Source organism: Mustela nigripes, chromosome 11 (genome assembly GCF_022355385.1).
Source record: "Mustela nigripes isolate SB6536 chromosome 11, MUSNIG.SB6536, whole genome shotgun sequence".
In the NCBI taxonomy this organism is placed as follows: domain Eukaryota; kingdom Metazoa; phylum Chordata; class Mammalia; order Carnivora; family Mustelidae; genus Mustela; species Mustela nigripes.
Window position 1 is genome coordinate 12,311,056 of NC_081567.1, and position 24,663 is coordinate 12,335,718.

The following is a 24,663-nucleotide window of genomic DNA, read 5'->3' on the forward strand; positions in this document are numbered from 1 at the left end:
CCCCCCCCCCCCCCCCCCCCCCCGCGTGGGAGGCACGGCCTTTATCAGGACGCCAAACGGGTCACATGCAGCGTGTCCTCGTGTGCCTGTTACGTTTAGGTGTTTCTAGGAGGGATGGTTAGTAAAATAGAAATTCATTAAAAAACATTATTAAATTCTTGCATTTTGTGTTTCTTCAATTAATGAATCCTGCGAAAATTCGGCATGTTACCAGGTGGGGACTTCGTTATTTCTTTTTAATGAAAGGGGGGCCCCATGCTGAACGTTAGGCACTGTTGCTTTCCATGAGCTTGTAGGGATTCACTCCGCCTGCCCGTGCGTCGAAATGCTTGATTTCCAGATTCTAGGTGTTGGGAATCGTACGTTATCTTACGTGTCCTCTTCTGCGAGAGCATTGAGATTATGGAAACGGGGAACAGCATAAGCAAGTGCGCTCAGAAGGAGCCAGTCTCCCGTAGTCTTGTCGCTGAACACAGGAGGTCTTGCCGTCACGTGTGTAGGTCCAGTTGGTCCGAGGTCGGTGTCTTCCTTCCCTCCCCATTCCCTGTGTCCAGTGAGACCCCGTACGCTTCCCCTTCTCGCTAAATGGGGCCTCCCTGCCTGTCTCACCGGCGCGCACAGCTCCTGGAAGCTCTTGTCCTCCTGCCGCTTCCTTCAGGAGCTGTGAGCGCTGTGCCCCTGCTGAGCTCCCGTGCTCCACTCCAGAGAACCGGGGCTCGGTCGGACCGGGGTTCTAGTTCGCGTAGGTCACGGGACGTTGTCCAGACCGTACAGCGGCCTCCGTGTCCGAAGGCTTCTCAGGGTTGCCCATCGGTGCGTTTACCGAGCTGCTCTGTCCCCTTGGCCGCAGTTCCGTCCTCCCCCACTGACGGCGGCAACCTTGGCAGACGTGTATCAGGAGCTTACTGTGCTAAAAAAAAAATGTGCCGAGGCCTGTAACGCCCTGTCTCAGCCCCGTCCGTGCCAGGTGGCCCCACGTTGCGTCCCCCGTGCCGTCCATCAGACACCGACTGAGCATCAGCTGTGTGCAGGCACGGGCCCGAGTCCCCGGCGGTGAGCACGACCGAGGGAGGCTGGGACTTGACCGGGGGCGCCGCTGCGTCAGAAGGCGAGGCAGGGGCGCAGATGGACAAAAAGAAGCTTGTGTGAGAAGTGCTCCCCGGGGCGGGGCGGGGGAGAAGTTAGGCATGTGACAGGTGCACGTGACCCAGACTGGGGGACCGCGAAGTGCTGGTCCAGCGGGAGAACAGGACTGGGCGATGCAGTGGGGACGGAAAGGTGCTCCAGGGAGGCGGGCACCGCGTGCCGAAGGTGCAGGGAAGGGACTGAGGTAGCTCGGAGTTTCTCTGGGACCAGGGTGGAGGCTCCTGATGGAAACGCAGACCCCGCTTCCCTCTGCGGCGAGGGGGCGTGCCGCGCTCTAGAGAACGTGCTGGAAGTGCGGGTGAAGCTTAGTTATTCCTACTGAGCAAGTCCCTGTTTATTCCCTGGGGGTAGGGACGTGCTGACAGACTGCTAAATGCTCTGGGGCTGGCGGCGCGCCTCGTGCCTGACTCGGGGAGTGCACTAGCCCCAGCACGGGGGATGTGGGGGCGCGTGGGAGGGCGGGGGGCACCGGCCGAGCCCCGCTCCAGGGTTCCTGCCCCCCATTCTCCATTTCCTCTGTTTCTTGCATCTGGTAAAGGAGGTGCTACGATTCTGTTCCACGTTGTTTTCCTTGAACTCTTGAAAAGTTCAGTGGGTTAATCGTAGTAAAACAAAAATACAACACTGCCTTTCCATTTCTGGGGGGAAAAAGCTGTAAGCTGGAAGTGCCAGTCACTCTTGAAGCTGTTGGTTCCCGAGGCTGAGCACCGGGAGCTGTGCTGGCAGCCGTGGAAGGGAAGGGGATGGCCAGGGAGAGCCCAGAGAGGTCGGGAGGTGTTTCAGCTGGAGCGTTTCAGATGGATTCTTACTCCCTCTGTGCTGAGGACACTGGACTGTTGTTAGTGTTGAAATCGTCCGTAGGCGTGGAGAAAGGTCACTCCCCGATGGTGCCTTAGGGATCGTGGGGTTAACGCCGTGGCAGCCTCCTTTATGGGGACACAGGCTCTTGTCCAGTGACTTTTGGCCAGGTGTGATGTGTGCTCCCAGGTGCTGGGATTCAGCCCTCATCCCCGTGGGGGCCCGGGCGGAGGCGGAGCTTGGCCTTCTGGGAGGTTCTGGGAGGGCCAAGGGCCTGCCTCCTGCTTCACTGACCTGTGCCATTGGTGAGGGAGGCCTCTGGAGCCCATGTGAGGAATTCTCTTGTCAGGTGGCCAGGAGAGCCCCGCGGAGGGAGTGAGCGGGACGGAGGGCCGAGCTGGCAGCCGGAGAGGCGGTCCTGCCGGCGGCTTCCAGCGCAGGAGCCCGAGGTGCTGTAGGCGCCCAGGGGAGGTGTGCGGGCGGGAGGCCAGGTCCGAAACAGCCGTTTGCCGGGCTCCCTGGGCTCTGCTCCCCCTGCCTCTGAAACAGCCGCGTCCCTTGGAAGCCTGTGCCCGAGACACCGCTTTTTCTTCAGCATCAGACGGTTTGGTTTGGTTTTCTTTTCCTTTTTATTTTTTCCATCTTCGTTTTCTCCGAGGGCAGGAGGTGAGACAATGATCAAGTCAAGCTGGTTCTATGTTAAGTTCAAGGACGCAGAGAAGGTAAGTGGGTCTGTCTCCTTCCCCAGGGGAAACCTGCCACCTCCTCCCGCCTGCCCCGGGGCCGGGCTCCTCTGGCTTCCGAGGGAAGCGGATGAGCCCAGGAGTTGTGTTTGTGGGTGTTTCCTCCGGCTTCCCGGGTCTTGGCTGAAACGCAGGCTCTGTGCTGACAGCCTGACATTGCCACCGGCCTCGCGGAAAGCGTCTTCAGACCTGGGCCTAGCAGCGTTGTTCAGAATCCGGAGAAGGGAATAATGAAGCCGCGCCGGCAGGAAAGCCAGGCGGTGCTGCTCCGGCCAGAACAGTTTCCAGGAGGAGTGTTGGTTAGGAAACTTGATGTGGGTTCTGTCCCGAGACAAACGGACGGCCGCTTCCCGTCACCTACAGTTTGCCTAGGCAGGGTTTTGTGTGTTTCCTTTCCGTGGCTCCCTTGACTCATTCTTGGATATAGAAGGGCTTTGCGGGTTTGGGTTATAGGAAAGTCCCCATTGTCTTGACAGACGGAATATGAGGCTGTCTCTCCACTGTCCGCTGCGGGGCTGGGGTTACATTTCAGGGAAGGCTGAGTTGGGGTTGCATCTGGGATTCGATATTAGCGTTCGATATTAGTGTTTTAATATATCATTCGGAGGCTTGTGGGGGAAGAAGTATTTGCACTTCCTGGGGGGCGATGACCACTGTTTTGGTTCTGGATTCCTCAGTGTCACTGTGTTGGGAATGTGTCGGGTTAGGAATGAGGTTTCCAGGGGGCAACCTAAAATGCCTCCTTTTGGAAATCCTTTCTTCCTGGATCTGCTTGTTGACAGTATCGACATCCTGACTGTAGGATGAGCTGAGACCCTGCAGAAGGGAGCCGTGAGGTAGCAAGACGGGAATTGTGATGACTCTAATCCTACTTCTTACAATTATAAGCACAAGCATGCTGAAAAAGCCCTCCTCCATTCCTGTAGTTGAGAAACTAAGGTAGTATGCGAAGAGCTCATCTTCCCACTTTCCCCCGAATGGATCTGTTTCTGCTGTACTTTCATGACAGCAAAATTACTTGTTCTTTACCCATGTATGTGTATATTAATCAAAATGTATAGGATTTTTACTTAAAAAGAGCCATCCCGCATTTTGTTTTTTATTTATTTTCTTTAAGTAGACTCCACGCCCAGCACGGAGCTCAGTGTGGGGCTTGAACTCGCAACCCTGAGATCGTGACCCGAGCTGAGCTCAAGAGTCAGACGCACAGCCGACTGAGCCACCCAGACCCCGTCCTTCATTTTACACCATTTACATTGTTAACTTTTAAAATGATAACTAAAATACTAGAATCAGGAAAGGTAGCATTTTGGTTTAGGATCTACTCTTCCCCAGTGGATCACTTTCCTCGGAGCAGCCTGTTCTCCGTCACGACTGTTACGGGTTTGGATAAAACTGTATTCTACGTCCTGAACCGTTTCCTTTCCCCGTGAATGTCTTACCCTAGAAATGTGAAGCTCCCGGTGAAGTGATGTTAAAAAGAGGGAAAACACTTAAAGGAATGATCTTCATAAAAGGAAAAGGTGGGGGCATTAAATTAATTGCTTCATCTGCACGACCATACGACCACTCCTTTACCGACCAGACAAGGGAGGATGCGTTCTTACAGCGAGACACGTGTGTATCCTAAAGCTTAATGTAAGGCTCCGTAGCTGATTGAAGACTGTCTTGCTTTTATGAGGGATGGGGGGGGGGGGGAGAGGAACAGAAAAATCTGTCTTGTTTTTGACATGCTTATGGTGCTCTAGATCTCTGCAGTTCTCAGTGCAACTTTTGTTCTTTTGTTCCTTCCCAATGATTATTTTTTTTTAAACTTACATTGGAGGTTTTTTGGTTGTTGTTTTTTTTTTCCTCCTCCCCAGAACTCATCAAGATGAGTTTAGTTTCATCTGGAGAGATAAAAATCTTTAGTGTAAACCAAGGGACAGGGATGCTTAAAATTTAAGACAGATTTAAACCCTTCTTTTCCACATTATTCCGAAAAGTGGCTCTTTTTACAGGGCTGTTAATTTGAAATTTCTTCCAGTATTTTTTAAAGGAGGCAAGAAGAAATCTTCCAAATACTGACCAAATGATTTGATATAAACTTGTAATTGTTGCAAAGATATTTCATCTGTGACGTTTGTCCACAATTATAAGAAAATACATTGTGTGATAGGTTTAAAGGCCAGTCATTTCTTAGTTTTACGTATAAGAAAAAATGATTTTATCAGTCTTAGTGAGCAAGAAAAATTAAGAAATTCACATAATGCATTGTTAAAATCATTGGCAACAGGAAAATATTACTTTCCCATGATCGTCAGGATTGTGATCCCTTTCTAAAATTTAAGAATATCTATATCTAAAAATAAGATGTGTCTGTGTGTATGTGTGTGTGTCTGTGTGTATGTGTGTGTACAGTGAAACTTCTTTTACCAGCACCATGTACGCATGCACACTTTTCTGTAATTTTTCCATTTAAATTACTAATGAATTAGCTCTTTTTCAAGATTTTGTTTGTTTGTTTATATCAGGCAGCAGGAGGTGCAGAGGGAGAGGGAGAGATCGAATCCCAAGCGGACTCTGTGCTAAGCTTGGAGCCTGATGCGGGACTCCATCTCAGGACCCTGAGGTCATGGCCTGAGCCGAAATCAGGAGTCAGTCCCTTAACCCACTGAGCCACCCAGGTGCCCCGAGTTATCTCTTTAATTAGGTTGGTACCTAGCCTCATTAAAAAAAAATTTTTTTAAAAGATTGTATTTATTTATTTGACACAGAGAGCTATGTTTTCGGCCGTTTACTTGTATATCTCTTTGGAGAACTGCGCATTAGGTTATGTAATCTTTATTGCTGTTGTTGAGTTGTAGGAGTTCTTTGTATATTCTGGACCTTAACCGCTGATTTGCATACATTTTATGCTATTTAATAAGTTACCCTTTTGCTCTGTTGATTGTGTTCTGTGATATGCAGAAACTTTCCAGTTTGATGTAGCCCCATCAAATTTGGTTTTTCCTTCTGCTTTCTGTGCACCTGGTATGAGAAATCATTCTCAGATCCAGTGTCATGAAGCTTTTCCCTTATATTTTTTTCTAGGAATTTTATAGTTTTAGGGTTTAATGCCTAGGCCTTTAATTCATTTTGAGTTAATGTTTGTCTACGGTGTATAATAACAGGCCGGTTTCATTCTTTTTCATGTGGATATCCAGTTCTCTCAGCACAATTTGTCGGAGGGATGGTCTTTTTCCCACTGAGTGGTCTCGGCACCCCTGTCAGAGATCATTTGTCCATATACACAAGGGCTTGTTTCTGGGCTTTCTACGTTGTTCCATGGGTCGGTTTGTCTTTACGCTGGTACCTTATGGTTTCTGTTACTGTAATAAGTTTTGAAATCAGAAAGTGTCAGTCTTCCAAATTTGTTGTATTTCTTTCAAAATTGCTTTGGCTATGGAGTCCCTTGAGATTCCATATAAATTTTAGGATAAATTTGTCTCTTTCCGCTATTCCCTGACAGGCAGTTTTTATTCTGATAGGAATTGCTTTGAATCTGTAGATCTCTTTGGGCAGAATGCAAATCTTAACAATACTAAGTGTTCTGTAAACATTGATGTCTTTACATTTGTTAGTATCTTCTTTAATTTCTTTCACCAATTTTTTATAGTTTTTGAGTTCTTATTTTTTGCTCTTGAATATTGTGGTTTTGAGTTCTTAAATTTTCTCTTGGTCTTTCTTTTTATGTCTTCTGTTTCTTGGCTGAGACTTCTTTGCTGTGGATTTTCTATTTTTTCTTTGGTTTCAAGCATCTTTGTAATTCTTGGCTGAAGCATTTTTATGGTAGGCACTTCAAAATCTTTGTCAGATAATTCTAACATGTCTGTTATCTCAGTGTTGGTGTCTGTCAGTTGCCTTTTTTCATTCAGCTTGAGAGTTTTCGGGTTCTTGATCCAAGGAGTGATATTGATGGATACCTGGATATTTTTTTGAGTATAGGCATACCTCGGAGATAGCACACATTCTGTTCCAGACCCCGACAATGAGGAAAATATTACAATAAAGCAACTCAAATGAGTTTTTTTGGTTTCCCAGTGCGTATAAAAGTTGCATCTTTACTACACTGTCATCTAGTAAGCATGGAGAAGCATCACATCTAAAAAAAAATTGGATACCTACCTTAAAAATAGTTTATGGTTAAAATATGCTAATCATCTTCTGTGTTTTCAGTGAGTCATAATCAATGATCGTCACCATGACAAAACTGATAATAATGAAAAAGCTATATTGCAAGAATTACCAAAATCTGACACAGTGACATGATTGAGCAAATGCTTCGGAAAACTGGTGTCGATAGATTTGCCTGACTCAGGGTTGCCACAGACCTTCGGTCTGTTAACAGTGTAGTGAAGTGAAACACAATAAAACTAGGTGTGCCTGTATTCTGTCTTGAGACTATGGATCTTATCTAAACATTCTGGTTTAAGTTGGACTTTTCTGATGGCTCTCGGGCAAGAGAATGGTGTTACCCCGCTGAGATGGAAGTCCTGGTTTCCAGCTTGACCTCAGGTTTTCAGTGAAGGGGAGAGGCCCTCCTAGGTCTTGCTGAGTAGAGTTCCAAGCCTCAGCTGATCCCACCCTCAGCTAGAGGGGGAGTGATGTCTCCTTACCGCTGCCCTCGAGGCCTGCCCTGACGCCACGGGGAGCAGGGCGGTCTCTGGGCCTCTCGGCAGCGACTCTCACGGTGGCTTTCCTTACACCCCCCCAGTGGGGAGAAGTAGGAGGCACGTCTTTACTGTCCCTTGAGGATGTAGGCTTCTCAAGTGGTCTCCACTGCTGTGGAGAAGAGGGAGGAGCCCTTTTCCGGCTGGCAGAGTGGAAGGGTCAGAATCTGGACTCTGGCTTCTCTGATAGCAGCAAGCAGTGGAGACCCTGTAACTCGGGAAAGCCTGGGGGGTGGGTGGCCGTGTAGGCTTCCCACTCAGCTTTGCTGATGGCGAAGTGGGTGTGTGCCAGGTTCTTCTCTGGTGTTTGTCCAAAAGTTGTTTGTGTTACTGGTTTGACACATTTCTGGTCCTTTGTCTAAAGAGAGCTAACTTCACTTGGGGCCTTTTCTGTATCTGCTGTTGGTGTTTTGGGTTTGTTCTGCCTTCATGGTTTGGGATATTTGAGGCAACAATCAACACTGAAAACAAAAATCCTCGGAACCCCCCCCCCCATCTCCTTTTTTGGCTCCCCAGCTTTCTAACCGGTCTGCCTTCTCTTAACTTCTCAGAACATCGATATATATCTCCTCATCTGCAACGTTCAGGGTTTTGAGTTGCACGTTGTGTGAGTAACGGGAAAAGTACGTCTCTTTCATGGTCCTAGAAGTGAAAGTCCCCTGACATGCTTTGTAAAAAGTGATTAAATTAAAAAATAAATAAAAAGTGATTGCCATAACATTCTTAAGTGCTTGCGTTACGTAGGACCTGGTGGTGGGTGCTCGAAAGAGTGTGATAGCTGTTTTATTATCTTCTCTGTGTTTCTCCCACTTGTACTTGAAATGTCCTCGTACTTCGCTCGTCTTCGCTAGAAGCAGCTGCACTGCAGGTTTTCCTTTGTACAAGTTGTATTACCAGTAACACACATTTCCTTTGTACAAGTTGTATTACCAGTAACACACATTTCCTTTGTACAGGTTATATTACCAGTAACACACATCTGCATCTTCCCCCTCTTCAACCCTTCCGTCAAGATACAGATGCCTAAAAATCATCGTCATCTTGGCTGTATTTTTCTTTTCCCAAGCAATTCTGACAAAGCATTTTAGTAATACAATTGGAATCATTAATTCTTGTTTTGTTAAAAACTGGTCGCTATCTTAGACAGAAAGAGCCTAGGGTAGGAAGTGATGGGTGTTGCTTCTTGAAACATTTGTCAATGAGGTGTTGCGTTGGGTGGGGGACAATGAACACACTTGTTGGTTTCTTTGGAAAGAGGTGTTTTGAGTAACTGCTCTGACATTATTATAGATACTATTTGACCCCATTGGCTGCCCTCCTCGGAACCTTATGCATCTGTCTGTGAGTTTAAAGTGTGTTCCGTAACTCTGTCCTTAACTTCAGAGTTAATTTGAAATCTGTTTGTGTCGTGTGTTTGGAAATTCGCAAAATCATGGTGACTGTACCTAAACTTTTAGTGTTTTCTAGAATTTTATTGGTTTCTTCTGTTAGAGTGAAGCACTAAATTTGTATCAGAAAACTAGTTTTGAAATTTGAAAGGAGTGTGAAGCGTGGAAGGGGCTATGGGGAGCAGGGACTGGGAATCGCCTTATTCTCACCTGCTAGGCCGTCAAGTTTGGACACGGCAGAACCTTGTTTCTTCCGCTCTCACTCTTCTCTTTGAGACCAGAAGAACTCGTTCCTTACATTAGGCTACATGATAAATTTTGCTGCAAGCTTAGAGTGGACTCATTTCACTGGGAAGACTGCTCATAGTTTTGACAGCTCAAGTAAAAACCCTGAAGGACAAGCAACTGCTCAGAAGTGCCAAGGGCTTCGTTTGCAATGGAAGGATTTCAAATTCGGCCATTCTGTTTGAGTAAGTATGAGGAAGTAATGGAAACCCTGTTTCAGACGGTGAATTTGAAGACGGTGTTTTACCAGTGTGCTCTGGAGGAGAAGATACAGCTCATGTGAATCAGAAGCCCAATTCCAGGTTGCCTTATTGGAATGAGAGGAGGACCTCAGCCCGCGGTAGTCAGATGGCAATGAAAAGTACACAGGACATCAGATGCGACTTCATGGAGCATTGTCACCCTGTGTGGCCCTGAGTGCGGTAGGCGTCCTTTTCAGTAGGCTGTCCTAGCTCCTTGTTAAAAGGCTGGCTGCTGTACCGTGGCAACGGAAGATGGCTTAAAGGGGGATAAACGTTCATCTATTGGCTTTGTTCTTCAGATCACATGTTCGCCCTTTTCTGACCTTGTTTGAGAGCACTTGGAATAACTGTATTACAGTTGCTTATTGTGTGGTTTTGCAAGTATAAACGAGAGAATTAATGGATTCAGCTTCCTCAGTGGGAGGTGTTTGCTCTGTGCACGTGAAAGCTAAGCTCTTTTCTCTTCTCTTCCCCACCAGGGTCCCGGCAGCCTTCCCCTTGTCCTGTCACCAGGTTTTTAAGACTCACTGTTCCCTCGGCTGCCTTCCTAGAATGTTGTTATGTACACGTAACGTAGTTGGAGGAATTCCGCAATGTTCTAGAAAGAACAGGATCGATCTGATTTATTCAGGGAGGACAAAAGAACTTTCCTGAAAGTACAGAAATAATGTTCCGTCTTCACTTTGCTGTCAGTGATAGATCTTACCTGTAGATCTTTGTGAGAAAAAAAAAAGCATTCAAGTCCCATTTATTTTTTGTGTTAGGCCAAATTAGATCTGGTTCTGTTCCTTTTGGTGGTGGTGGTTGGTAGGCTACTTAGCTGACATAATCAGTTCCATAGCATGTTTATAAATTAAAAACAAGTTACCTAAAATTTGAAATCATTAAAAGAAAAAAGCTTATATTTAAATACATTATTTTATAGTAAGACATGTGATTATGCTTTTCTCACTAATTTCTTGGTGTAGAGCAGAGGTTTGCATTGGGTGTGCATTGGGGAGCTTTAAAATTTGGGGAGTTTTAAGACAAATAGATTTTAGGTATCAGACCTAGAAATTCTGATTAAATCGATCTGAAAGTGCAGCCTTGGCACCGTGTTTTGTTTTTTTGTTTTTTTAAGATCCCTTGGGACTTGGAAGTGTGCAGTGGGGGTTACTTTGAGGACAGCTCCACTGATCAGTCTTCTAACTGTTCTTTCTGGACTAAACCAGATTCCTGGTGCTTTGACCACGGTTGCCTATGAGGGTGCCCTAAAACTGTCGGTACGATTTAGATGTACTTGAGTAACATGAGGAAAGACTCTTTTTAGATTCCCTTCCCAGTCCTGCCTGGTTGCCTCCCATTTAACTTGACAACAGTTTACTTTTTAAGCAGCTCTGTTTATAGTATTCGGCTTAATTTTTATGGAAGCAATATCTCACTTTCATTTTACACTCCTCTTTGGTTTACACGGTATTTAATTAAATAATAAACAAAACCAGCATCAACAGATTTTGCAACAGTTTACTTTCAGTGATTGTATGATGCACAGCGTTCATTGGCTGTGAATTGTTCAGAGTGTTTTACAAAGGCGATGAGGCCTACAGTCCATGTAGCTCGTGTTGAGTGAAAGTCAGTTAAGAGATCATTTTTATTTATTTATTTAAAAGATTTTATTTATTTGAGTGAGAGAGAGAGAGCAGGGAGGAAGGTCAGAGCAAGAAGAAGAAACAGGCTCCCTGCTGAGCACGGAGCCCGATGCAGGGCTCTATCCCAGGACCCGGGGATCATGACCTGAGCTGAAAGTAGAGGCTTAACCCACTGAGCCACCCAGCCACCTCAAAAGATCATTTGTTGTAAAAGATATATGGTTTGCTTGGTTTTAGGTCAGTTAATATTCACCTATAAGAGGGTGTGGGATGTGTTTCATTTTTAGTCTGTAAGTGAATATATTAAGTGCAGATTTTGTTTCTTATTTCATGTTTAATTCCTTATTCAGGACTTTGGGTTAATGAATGTCTGTTGGCACTACTGAGTGCGTACAGACACAGTCAGTATCATCACTGTTAGCTCAAGAGTGAGACCTGCTTCTTGCCTGTGGTTCTATCCTCAGTCGTAACCATCTGAATGGTACGCGTGCGCCCACTTACACACCGTCACCCTGAGCAGTCTTGAACTGAGCCCGGACTTCGAGTGTCACTTGTCTTGAAATACACTTCATATTGGATTTGTGAATAAACTGTGGGAAAGCTTAAGACTGAATTTCAGGTATTAATAAACACTGTTTCCTCCTCATAAGACATTCTAGTAGACATTAAATCCGTAGTCTGTCCTTAATAGACTGATGTGACTTGGATTCATCAAGAGATACGTATGTTCCTGTCTTACCACTTGGTATGTGCACATCTGGAAATGTCTATTCTCAGTCCTCCTTGGTAATTGCATTCGCACTTAGTGTGTTTTACTTTCTTTTAGTTCGCTAATCACGAGGTTTTGTTTTAATTCTGCTTAGCTACCTGCTCTCGTTAATCTGGCGTATTTCTGTGTGTCTTGTTTTCAGTTCATCTTATGCGTTCCTTGAGGACGAGAAATCCGGTCTTCTCTGGTGCACTGTCTACAGCACGGAAACACAGTTTCATCTGAATTAATTTATTGATGTAGTCAGAGGATATTAGGTCTCTGCTTTGTGTGAGGACAGAATACCAGGCCTTATGAGAATGGGTCCCAGGAACATTTTGGTTGGCTTTCTTTCCTGGGGCGGGAAGACACGGGTGTATAAGCATCTGCGTGCCAGTGCCATGGTCCGCGCTTTTCCTTTGTGGCTGCTCTTAGATTATCTTTCAGGAAAGCTGAGTCGCTTGGCGCAGTGAATGCTGAAGGGAGTGCATGCCTTCCCTCTCAGGGGACGTGAGCAGTGTTTAACACCGCCGTAAAATCCTCGGCTGTGGCTTTCTCTAATGGAGAATTTGTCTAAGAGCGATGACAAGAACAAGGCAGGCTTTGTGTGCTCCCCCCTCCACCCCTTTCTTTTTCTTTTTCCTTTCTTCTCTCCCTCCTGCTCCAGGCTGCCCGTAAAAATGTGGATTATTTTTCGGGGCCTCTGGCGTATGCATGTGTGAGTCTGAGAGAAAAACAAAAGACAAAAGCAAGGCAACACTTACCTATGGGAATCCATCCCCCACAGGTAAAATGAAGAAAAATTACGTGAATGAGTTTGCTTCTGTTCAGCCGCTTGTACTCACGCACTGAACCAAACAAGTTGTCGGAGACAAAGCCTAGGTCTTGGCGTGGGATGACCCAGTGGTGGGCCGTTTCCTGACCCAGTGGAGGACTCAGCTGTGCTATGTTCTTGACAGAGATGAAAGGCTTCAGAGGGAATTAGAAGGGCTATAATTTGGGAACTGTACTGAGTTCGTTCTTGGTAGAGTTTTGAGAGCTTCATTATACTGACTGTCATTCAGCAAGAAACAAGGGAAGACTTTAATATTCAGCTAGATTCTCTAGTGGATTGTGGAGCCCAGGAGCTATTTAGTCCAGCCTCTTCCATCGGCAGCTGAGGGCGGTCAGCCTCGAATCACACTTTGGCACTAGTGGCCGAAAGTGTAGACCTTCGCTATAAAATTTGTTAACTCTGCTGGAAACCATTCATGGGTTTTTTTGGTGTGTGTGTGTATGTGTGTGTGTGTTTAAGATTTTATTTATTTGAGAGAGACACAGAGAATGAGATTGAGCACAAGCGAGGTGAGGGGCAGAGGGAGAAGGCTAGGCGGGGAGCCGGACTCAGGGTTGATGCCTGATGCTGGCTCAGTCCTGGGACCCTGCGATCATGACTGGAGCCGAGGGCAGGCGCTTAACAGACTGAGCCACCCAGGCTCCCCAGGAAACCAGTAGTGTAATGACTCGAACCTTTTCCTTCCTTTGGCACTAATTTTTCTTTTCTCTTAGTTAAGAGAAAAGTGATTATAATCCTAGCATTGGCACAAGTTTTAGTTTTTGCGAATTCCTTTCTAGTATCAGCACTTACACTTCATGACTATCTCTACAAATTTTATATTTTATTTTTTGTGCTTACTACAACATTCTTTCTAATATTTCTGTGTACTGCTTGTCAGAATTCTTTTGGGTTTTCATTATGATCTACTAAATTATTGCCCTGTTGTTGAGCTTTTACACAGAGTCCCTGTTTCTTGCCATGAAGGAGAAAGCCACGGGACACAGTATGGTGGATGTAGCTTTTCATTCTCTTGAGTTACTTTTTCTCACCATTTCCCTCTGGGAGAGTCGCTTTATTGCAGCAGAGGGAAGCACACGGAGTCTTCCAGAACCCCAAGGAGCACATGCCATGTTTAATGTGTGCGTAGATCGTGTGGTGCGAATGCTCATTCTATCGGAAAATGTTCTGCTCTTCGTAGGTCAAACAACCGATGATTCTTAATGGAGAATTTTTTGATTCCTGTCAGATTGTTACTTCTGGAGAAGATAAAATCATTTTCGTTCGTATGGTTGATTAGTTTTATTAATGTTGGGCAAAATCAGTATATTATTAAAAGGAAACAAATCTATAGTTTTGGACAATATAAAATTAAACACAGGTGACCTGCATATCCTGCGGTAATGGGGTTTTTGAAGAGATCTATGCACCACCGTTTACTCAGTCTGTATGAAATGTATATTCAGGGGATATAGTCTTCCTTCCTCTTGGTTCTGGGAATGTAGCAAAAAACCAGACACACTTCACTATAAAATACGGTGATGCATTAAACAGCACAGTTTTCATTTTATGGAGTTTATCTGTTAAACTGTCAGTCTTTTTATCATGTGGAACTATAATATGGTCAAAATGGACAGGATTTGGACCTAATGTTGATTCAGATTGTGTTGTTTTAGCATTTTCTTTTTAAAGAGGTGTGATTTGAAAAGGAAACTTTAGATTTACAAATCTGAGTTCTTAAATGTTTGTGAACATCTAGAATCTTTAGTAAATGTTTATCTCTAGCAAAAAAGTCACTGAGAGTAGCATTAGGAGCGAATATGCATTTCTTTTTGCCTTTTCAACTGAACTATATTATTTTCAAGAAAGACTTATTTTCACTTTGCTTTTTTATACAAATGAGGACAGATACTTTTCCTTGTGCTGACTGTAGTGTGTGGTCCCTCTGAAGGGAATGGTCTGTAGCAACCCCTTCCCTTTCCGGAGGCAATTTGTCGGAAACTGCCGTGGTTGATTACAGGCTCCATTCCATTCTTCATCACACCAAAGAGCACTTTCTGGAAATCTCGCCACCCCACTGCTCTAATACTCTAATTGTCCCCGGGCTTTGGCAGATGGGTAATCTGGGAGCGGTGGGAGGGAAGGGCTGGTAACCCCGGTCACATGCCGTTGTGGTGAGGTGTCCGCACGGCACCACAGTCTGCAGGGGATTAAGAAGAATGGCTAGTCGGTGACAGAAGGTTTTGGAAAGGATTTTGCTGGCATTTTTATAAAGAAGAGAAACTGACGGACTAAAGATAACGCTGTTCTCCATTCAGCCATGTGTCTGAAACCTTTCGAGAACGTCCCCAAGTACATTTTTTCAGATTTATTGAGCTACAGTTGACAAATATCTATACCTAAAATGTGCCGTGGGATGAGTTTATCTGTGTACATGTTATGACATAATCATCACGGCGACGTAACCCACGTAGTTACCGTGTGCGACTGTGTGTGAGACGGGAAGCCTAGTGTGTCCACCCTGCAGGGTTGAGGTGTGTAGTGCGTGTAACTAACCACGCTCGGCACCCTGTCGCTAGACCCTCAGCCCTTCATCGTCTCACCACGGGGCGTTTGTACCCTTCGACCAGCAGCTCTCCATTTCCTCTGTCCCCACCCTTGAGACCGTCATTCTACTTGTCTGAGTAACCCCCCCCACCCCCCCCGCCAAACGCATGTAAGTCATACCATACGGTGTTTGTCTTTCTTGGTCTGGCATTATTTCACTTGACTCAGTGCCCTCCAGGTTCATCAATATCGTTGCAAATGACAGAGTGTCCCTTTTTTAATGGCTGAGTAATACTCAGCTGTGTGTGTGCACGTGTGTCTCCTGTCACTTTTATTTGTTCATCCATGGACGGACGCTTCAGTGTTCCCCCGTCTTGGCTTCGTAAGTAATGCTGCAGTGCATCGGGGAGTGTGCATTTTCTCCTTAAGACAATGATTTCTGGGGCTCCTGGGCGGCTCAGTGGGTTAAGCCGCTGCCTTCGGCTCAGGTCATGATCTCAGGGTCCTGGGATCGAGTCCCGCATCGGGCTCTCTGCTCAGCGGGGAGCCTGCTTCCTCCTCCCTCTCTGCCTGCCCCTCTGCCTACTTGTGGTCTCTGTCTGTTAAATAAATAAATAAATAAATAAATAATCTTAAAAAAAAAAAAATAAAAAAGACAGTGATTTCTCTTCCTTCCAGGAGATATCCAGAGGTGGGTTTGTAGGCTTGTACAGTAGTTTTATTTTGCATTTTTTTTGGAGAACCTCCATATTGTTTTCCACAATGGCTTCCACGTTCCTTTTGCCACCATCCGTGTACAAGGGTTCCCTTTTCGTCACATGTTTCCTCACATTTGTTAGCTCTAGCTCTTCCTGAAGTTGACATACGATACTGTATTAGTTTCAGCCGTCCAATACAGTGACTGAACATTTGTATATGTTAGGACGCGATCCCGTGATAAATCTAGCTGCCGCCTGTCACCATGACAAAACTGTGACAGTATCCGCCGCTCCGCGCCTGTGCTTGCCGTTGGATCCTTGTGTCTCCAGTTTTTTGTAACTGGAAGTTTGTGTCTTTTAATCCGCTTCCCCCATTTTGCTGGTCTTTCTTCCTCCCCAGCACTCACCTGATTGTCATCTCTATCTGTGAGTCTCCTCCTGTTTTGTGTTCGTTCTTCTGTTTGTGTCTCAGACTTCACATAGAAGTGAAATCATACGGCAGTTCTTCCTCTGTCTGACATACGTCACGTAGCCTTCATGGGTGGCAGTACTTGTTTCTTTATGGGTGTGTGTGCGTGTGTGTGTGTGTGTCTGTGTGGTCTTTATCCAGTCATCCGTTGATGGGCTCTACATTGCTTCCGTCTTGGGGCTGTTGTAAATAATGCTGCGGTAAACACGGGGGAGCATTTTTCTTTTTGAATCAGTATGTTAGTTTTCTTTGGGTTAACACCCAGATGTGAAATCACTGGGTCGTATGGTGATCTGTTTTTAATTTTTTGAGATTCCTGCTTACTGTGTTTCGTGGGGCTGCGCCATCTTACAGTTCCACCAACCGTGCGGGAAGGTTCCCTTCTCTCAGCATCCTTGGCAACTTGTCTTTTATTTTTTCGATAATAGCCGTTCTGTCAGGCGTGAGGTGAGAGCTCCTTGTGGTTCTGATTTGCACTTTCCTGATGGTGAGTGATGGGGAGCATCTTTTCATGTGTCTTTTGTTTATCTGCATGTCATCTTCGGGGAAATGTTTATTCAGGTCCTCTTCTCAGATTTTAACCTGACTTTTTATCTGAGTTCGTCGAGGTATTTATGTATTTTGGGTATTAACCCCTTAGTGAGTTGTGTGAGTTATGTATGTATTTTGGATATTAACCCCTTACATATTATATCATTTGAAAATGTCTAATCCCATTCAGTAGGTTGTCTTTTTGTTCTGTTGATGGTTTTCTTTGCTGTGCAGAAGTTTTTTAGTTTGATGCAGTCCTATCACTTTTACTTTTGTTGCCCTTGCCTTAGGAGACAGCCAAAGAATATTACTTAAACCAGGGTCCACGAGCTTACTGCCTGTATTTTTTTCTATGAGTTTTGTGGTTTCTTGTCTTCTATTTAAATTTTTAATTCACTTTTCGTTTATTTTTGTATGTGATGTAACATAGTGGGCCAGTTTTCCTTTCCTCTACGATCAGGAACAGGACAAGGACGCGTGCTTACTGGCTTTATCTGACACGGTATTGGAAGTCCCAACCACAGCAGTCAGACAAGGAAAGATCATAAGAGGCATCCGATTTGGAAAAGAAGTAAAGCTGTCATTGTTTACAGATGAAATGTACTATTATAGAGAGATCCCTAAACTCTACCCCAAAACTTTTAGAACTAATAAGTGAATTCAGTGAATCTGCAGGTTACAAAATTAATATACAGGAATCTGTTGAATTCCTGTACAGTAATAATGAACTATCAGAAAGAGAAGTTAAGGGGCACCTGGGTGGCTCTGTTGGCCGAGCATCTGGCTCGTGATTTCTCAAGTCCTGATCTCAGGGTCGTGAGATCGAGCCCCCGTGGGGCCCTGCTCTGAGCATGGAGCCTGTTTGAAGTCCTGTCTCTCCCTCCGCCCCTCCCCACCCCACGCTCTGTTATTCCTCCCCCAAAAAAGAAAAATTCAGAAAACAATCCACTTACAATTACATCAGAAAAACAGGAATAAGTTTAACCGAGGAAGGTGAACGCCGAGCCCTCTGAGAACTGTAATGTGCAGAGTAAAGGAATCCGAGACGCACACTAAGGAATGGAAAACTGCCGCTGCTCTTGGATCGGAGGAATGGATGTTGTTAAATTGTTCATGATACCCGAAATCATCTCTAGATCCAGTGCGATCCCTCTAAAAATACCAAACGCCTTTTTCACAGAACGAGAACAAATAATCCTAAAATTTGTATGGAACCAAAAAGGCAGTGGTGGCCAAAGCAATCCTGAGAAAGAACAAAGCTGAGGCGCCCGACTCCTTGATTTTAGGCCGTGCAGCAGGGTCACAGCAATCAGCACAGCGCTTACTGGCACAAAACGGACGCACAGATCCGGGGAACAGAGGGCCCAGAGATAAGCTCGTGTCTGTACTGTCGCGTACTTGTCAACAAAGGAGACAAGAATCTACAGTGAAGCAGAGACCGTCTCAAGGCTTTTTGCCAATCATCATCCTAACAGGTGTGCAGGGATTACCTCGTTTTGGTTTTGATTTGCATTTCCCTCACTAATTAGCAGTATTGGGTACCTTTTAACGTACCTGTTGGCCAGTTGTGTGTCTTTGGCAAATTGCCTGTTCAGATCCTTTTAATCATACGGTTTGTGTACGAGCGTGTGTGTGTGTGTGTTACCGTTGAGTTGCATGTGGCCCTTCCGTATTTTAGGTAGCTGCTCCCTATCAGGGGTGATAGGAAGTAAACGAGACCTTCCTTTGTTGCTGCTTTTCCCCTTGCTTTGCAGAAGCTGCTGACTTTGATGTAGTCCTGCTTGTCCGTTTTTGCTTTTGTGGCCTTTGCTTTGGGGTCATATCTAAGAAAGTCATTGTCAACACCAGTGTTAAGGGTCGTTCCCTCTTTGTTTTTTTATAGGAGTTTTAGGGTTTCGGCGCTCCCACTTAAGTCTTTGATTTTTCGAGTGGTGTGAGGTAGGGTTCCGGTCTCATCCATCTGCGTGTGGATAACTAGGTTTCCCAGCATTAATGGAGGGATTATGCTTTTTCCATTTTAAGTTTTTCAGTCCTTGTCAAAGTTTAGTTGACTATATATGCATGGATTCATTTCTGAGTTCTATAGCTTGTTCTGTGGGTCGTGGTGTTTTTTTTGATGCCAATAATTCAGTTTTACAGTAGAGTTGAAATCAGAAATGTGACCCCTCTATGCTCTTCTCGCTCAGGGTTCCCCTGCCTGGGGCCTTTCATTGTTCTGTATTAAACTGAGGATTTTTTTTTTTCTACTTCTCCAAAAAATGCCAGTGGGATTTTAATAGGGATTATGTAAAATCTGTGGATTACTTTTCGATAGTTTGGACACATCTTCACAATATTATTTTACTCCCAAGAACATGGCATATCTTTGTGTGTATTTGTGTCTTCTTCAGCTTCTTTTATCAGTGTGGTACAGTTTTGGTTTATAGACCTCTTGTTTGGTTAAATTTATTTCCAACTATTTGGTTTTTTTCCTGCTATTGTGAATGAGATAGCTCTCCTAATTTCTATCCCAAATAGTTTGTTGAGCGTGAAATGGAACTGATTTTTTTGTTGATTTTGTGTCCTGAAACTTTGCTGAATCTGTTCATTGTTATTAGTCATTAGTTTTTTGATGTAGTCTTTACAGTTTTTTATATATAAGATCATGTCATCTGTAGATGCACAATTTTACTTTTTCCTTTTTAATTGGATTCCTTTCATAGCTTTTTCTTGCTTAATTGCTCTACTTAGGACTTTCAAAACTATGTCAGATAGAAGTGACCAGGGGGCATCCTGTCTTGTTTTTGAGTCTCCGTGGAAGAGTGTTTCGTTTTTCTCACTCTTGAGAATGGTGTTAGCTGTGGCTGTATTATGTTGAAGGACATTCCTTCCATACCTGATGTGTTCAGAGGCTTTCTTGTTATAGGATGTTCAGTTTTGTCAGATGCATTTTCTGTATCTGTTGAGATGGTCGTGCGATTTTTGTCCTTCATCCTGTTACTGTGTGTCACGTTTATTGATTTGTATATGTGGATCATCCTTGCGTCCCTGGAAAAAATGCCACAAGTTCGTGGTGTTTGCGTATCAGGGGTATTGGTCTGTGATTTTCTTTTCTTGTAGTGTCTTCTCTGACTTTGGAATCAGGATAGTGTGGACGACAAAAAAGAAAGTGGGACGTGTTCCCTCCTTTTCAGTATTTTAGATGAGTTTTGAGAAGCGTTGGCTTTCTCACATGTGTTTTGGAATTCCCCAGCGAAGCCATCTTGACGTGGACTTTTGGGTTTTAGATTTTGATTTTTTTTTTTTTTTTTTAGTTGATTCACTCTCCTGAGTAGTTAAAGATCTACTTAGATTTCTATTTCTTCATGATTTAGTTTTGGTGATTTATATATTTCTAGGAACTTATCCATTTTTCTAAGCCCATTTGATGGCTTGTAATTGTTCATGGTAGTCTCTGTGATACGAGTCTCCTGTTTCACCTCTGAATTTTATTTATTTGAGTCATCTCTCTTTCTCACTTATTCTAGCTGCATATTTGTCGGTTCTGTTTCTCTTTTCCAAACTCAGCTCTTGGTTTCACTGATCTTCTTTCCTATTTTTCTCTGTTTTTATTTCTTCACTTATCTTTGTTTTTCTTTCTTTCTGGTAATTTTTGGTTTAATTTTTTATTTCTCCTGCAGTTCTTTGGGGGTGTAAAGTAAGGTTTGAGATCTTTATTCCTAATATGTGTGTAGGATTTGAGGTCTTTATTCCTCATGTGTGCATTCATTAATATAAGCTTCTCTCTTGGGGCGCCTGGGTGGCTCAGTGGGTTTAAGCCTCTGCCTTCGGCTCAGGTCATGATCAAGGGTCCTGGGATCGAGCCCCGCATCGGGCTCTCTGCTCGGCAGGGAGCCTGCTTCCTCCTCTCTCTGTGCCTGCCTCTCTGTCTACTTGTGATCTCTGTCTGTCAAATAAATAAATAAAATCTTTAAAAAATATATAAGCTTCTCTCTTAAAACTGATTTGCTGCATCTCATAAACTTTGCTGGGCTTCCACTTTCGTGTGTCTCAGGATACACTTTTCGATTTCTTCGGTCCATTGACTGTTCAGGAGTCTACATATTTGTGATTTCCCACCTTCTGTCTGTTACTGATTTTTATTTTCATAGCATCATGGGTAGAAAAAATACTTGATACGATTTCAGTTTCTGTAAATTTGTTAAGACACGTTTTGTTTCCTATCATAAGATCTCTATTAGAAAGAGTTTCGTTGTGTGTATGAGAAAAGTGGGTATTCTGTGCTGTTGGGTAGAGTATTTTATACATGTCTCAGAGGTCCATTTGGTCCAAAGTTAGTATATTTTTTAAGATTTCATTTGAGGGAGAGAGAGAGAGCCCGAGCGCAAGCCTGGGGAAGAGCAGAGGGAGAGAGAGAAGCAGACCCCTCGCTGAGAAGGGGTTCTGACCAGAACCCGACATGGAGCTCGATCCCAGCACCCTGGGAGCATCACCTGAGCTGAAGGCAGAGGCTTAACCCACTGAGCCACGCAGATGCCCCTGAAGTGTAGTATTTTCTTATTCATTTTCAGCATGACCGGCCCAGTGTTGAATCTGGGTGTTGTGGGCTCCACCGACACTGTGCCGCCATGCGTCGAGGCCTTCAGATCTGTTCATGTTTGCTGTGTCCTTGCTCCCCTCTTGGCTGCATATTTATTTATAACTGTTACATCCTCCTGGCAACTGGAACCCACTGTCATTATATAACCATCTTCTCTTTTGTTACATTTTTTTGAGTTAAAGCCTGTCGTCTGGTACAAGCGGAGCTATGCCTGCTCTCTGGTGTTTCATTTGCATCGAATATCTTTCTCCATACTTCTGGTCTCTTAAAGCTAAAATGGGTTTCTTGTTGGCAGTGCATACTGGTGCTTTTTAAAAATTTTTCAAGATTTTATTTATTTAAGAGAGGGAGAGGAACATTATTGTGTTCCTTTGGTGTGTCACATTTCCTTGATTTCTTTTCATGAAAAAATTTTGTGTTTTTGGTTTGTCACAGAGAATGTGTCGGTTCACGTCGGTGCATGTGATGGACCAGTTACCTCTTCTGGTCCTTAAAGGACGTGTCTTCATTTACTGGTGGCAGATCTGGCTCAGGGGAAGGCTCCGTGGTGCAGTTTCTGTGAAGCTTCGTCGGCCGAGGTCAACATTGACGAAGATGGCGGGGTCCCCAGCGGCCGACGCCGCGGGTGTTTGCAGTGCTGGTGAGGGCTCTTGGGGTCTTACGGCAAAGTCTGCCGGAGACCTCCTGCTTGCCTTTCCCCCGATGGAGTGTGTTGGTTGAGTGAATCATCCTCGTGCCGGGTCAGCTTGCAGGTGCCTTTGTCGCCACGGGGGCACTGGTGCCTGATTGTGGGCCGCTGTGGAGCAGCCACGGAGCCAGGGTCTGGAGCATGGAGCGTGGACATTTTTTAAGCAGCAGCAGTTCTGGGGTCCGGGCTGCTGGCCCGCACAGAGCTGCTCCCCAGATGCACGTGCACAGGCTGTGGCCCTGCGGCCTGGGGTGTGGGTGCACATGGAGCAGCCATAGCTTTGGAGTCCCAGGTGTGTCTGGTTGGTGAGGGGCGCCCCTCTTCCTGGGGCAGCTCCTTCCGGGGGCTGCACAGGACCGTGTCCGTCTCTCGGGGTCACAGCTGTCGTGAGGGCTGCTGAGGTCTGCAGCGCCCTAGGCTGCCGGCGTGTTCTGCACAGCAAGCCGCTGGGGACCACGATGGCCCCTGTTATGTGGATGGTGCTGAGACGCTCCGCTGTCTTCTTTGTGGCTGGTCATCTGATGTCTCACCAAGCACATCTCCCAGCATTTTTTTTTTTTTCCCTCCACTGTGTTGCTGTAGTTTCTCAGTTGGACTCTTGAGCCCAGATGGGAATATTTTCATTCATGGATAGTTTTGTAATGGTCTTTCGTTTGTTTGTTTTCCCGGGTGGGGCAGGCGGCTGCTACTGTGCCCAGGCCGGTATCTCCTCGTCTGCCGTCGGGCTGCCGCGTGCACTTGGCGCGTGTACACAGAGTGCCGTGTTTCCCCTGTACCTCACACTTGTCTGTGTACTTCGGGAGCGGCGCGGGGCCAGGGCTGGCAGCTGTCTGGCTCCGTCATTCGGCCCGTTTCTGTACTTTCACTTCTCACTGGTCCCGGGAATCGCTCCGAGCCTAGGCAGACGTGGAGACACCGTGAGCACGTTCTCGTAGCGGTGACGGTCTTTTCATTCCGTTTGTGTCACCCGGTATCATCCGCGGAAACGTAGGTCGCATCTTAGCATTCTTCTGCTCAGGAGCCTCTAGGACTTCTCAGTTCACTGAGAATAAAGTCCCAAGGCTTGCTCATGGCCCGTGAGGTTCCCAGTGACTCCCGTCCTGCTCTCGTCCCTTTGTCCTTCCCGGCCTCCAGGAGACCTTCCCCGGCCTGCCGTTAGTTCTCGGACATGTTCACGTGACCTTGGTTTCTCTGCCACACGGACTCACCTGGGGTGAGGGGTTCCATCCTGCCTTGATTCAGACCTTACCCTTCAGGGTCATCCTCTCTGATCTCTGTCGGTCTTTCTCAGAGTTTCCTTACTGACGCTTACCACCGTCTGGAAAGATCTCCTTGTACCTGTGGTTACTTTTGCATTTAGAGTTTTCGGGTGGGGAGGTCTGGCATTTCTCCCTGAAAGTACGTTCAGGAAGAGCAGGCCCTTGCGGGTGCTCACTGTTACCCGTCAGCACCTGGTAGGATAAAGTGAATAAAAAAAAATTAAGTTAGATTCAGTCCTACAAACTGTTTTTTATAATCTGGACTTTTGGTTGGAATTCTTGCTAGCAGGCCAGCGTGCATGGAGAGGTTGTCTTGCTGATCGCAGGTCTCCTTCCTCCCACCGCTGATGGCCACTCCTGGTAGTAAAGCCAGTTGCCAGGTCAGAACTTTATTGATTTTGGCCAAAGGCCATGGCAAACTTTCTAGTATTACTAAGGGTCTCTAGGCCTCCCTCCTTGACTAAGAGTGTGTTCCTGGCTTGGAGAACTAAGTTTTCTAAAAATCAAAGGGCACAATAGAAATTGTACATACCAACATTAGTATTTTGTCATGTTCTGAGTAGTTTTCCAGGTTTGCTTTGAGAACTTAGTTATTACCAGATCAAATAAATAATAGTTCCTTCAAATTTTACTCTAATTTTTCTGGGCATGGTCATATCTGAGATTCTGATTTCAAAGTAGGAAATAAGTTAGTAAGCAGATACCTGGTTAATTTTGGGTTACGTCTGACTCAAATATGCTGAGTAGCCCTTTCCCAACCTTTTATAAAAATTCTCTTAGATTTAATGAGTTATACCTTAGAGTTGCAGAAGCAGTAGGTCTGAGGTTCAGAAAGTCTGAAGATAAGATTTGAACACCTGCCCTTGGACCGTGTTCTTCTGGATTCACAAGCATCTTGTTGAGATGAGAAGGTGGAGCGCTTTCAGTCTGTGAGTGTTAGAGCCATTCCTGATCACGCCATCATTTCTCCCAGATGGGTTAAAGCATCTTACAGCTATTTATAAAAGAGTGATTTGATACCGTGAGCCAGTTCACGTGGCGGTCCTAGCACTTGGGGTCCCTGGCCGGAGCAAACTGGATTCAGTGAGGAGGGGACGGGGACAGCTGTTGCGGGTCAAGGAGACTCAAGCGCCACGGCCGTCGGAGAGAGCATTGGGGGTTCTGACGGAGTCCTTGTTGAGGGCAGCGCTGTAAAGGTCATTGGGGGACAACTGGAAGTGTGAAAGTTGGACTGTAGTAGAGGATGACAGTGAGTGACCCTCAGACTGTGTGAGTGTGTCAGTGATACTGTGGTCATGAAGGACCCTCAGACTGTGTCGGTGTGTCAGTGATACTGTGGTCATGAAGGACCCTCAGACTGTGTCGGTGTGTCAGTGATACTGTGGTCATGAAGGACCCTCAGACTGTGT

At 45.4% G+C, this 24,663-nt stretch overlaps 1 protein-coding gene across 4 annotated transcripts in view; it reads left to right on the forward strand.

The window, feature by feature from the left end:
* The window catches only part of AUTS2 (activator of transcription and developmental regulator AUTS2), a 1,069,563-nt gene that overhangs the window by 332,041 nt on the left and 712,859 nt on the right, over positions 1–24,663 (forward strand). Inside the window, exon 1 of one of the 4 annotated variants that reach the window (XM_059414739.1) lies at positions 2,604–2,666. The exons of the other annotated variants lie outside the window; for them this stretch is intronic. Coding sequence (XP_059270722.1) covers positions 2,619–2,666 — 48 coding nt within the window. The 5' untranslated portion in view covers positions 2,604–2,618. Of the gene's footprint in view, positions 1–2,603; positions 2,667–24,663 lie in introns of those variants that run through there. 4 annotated transcript variants of the gene reach the window in all.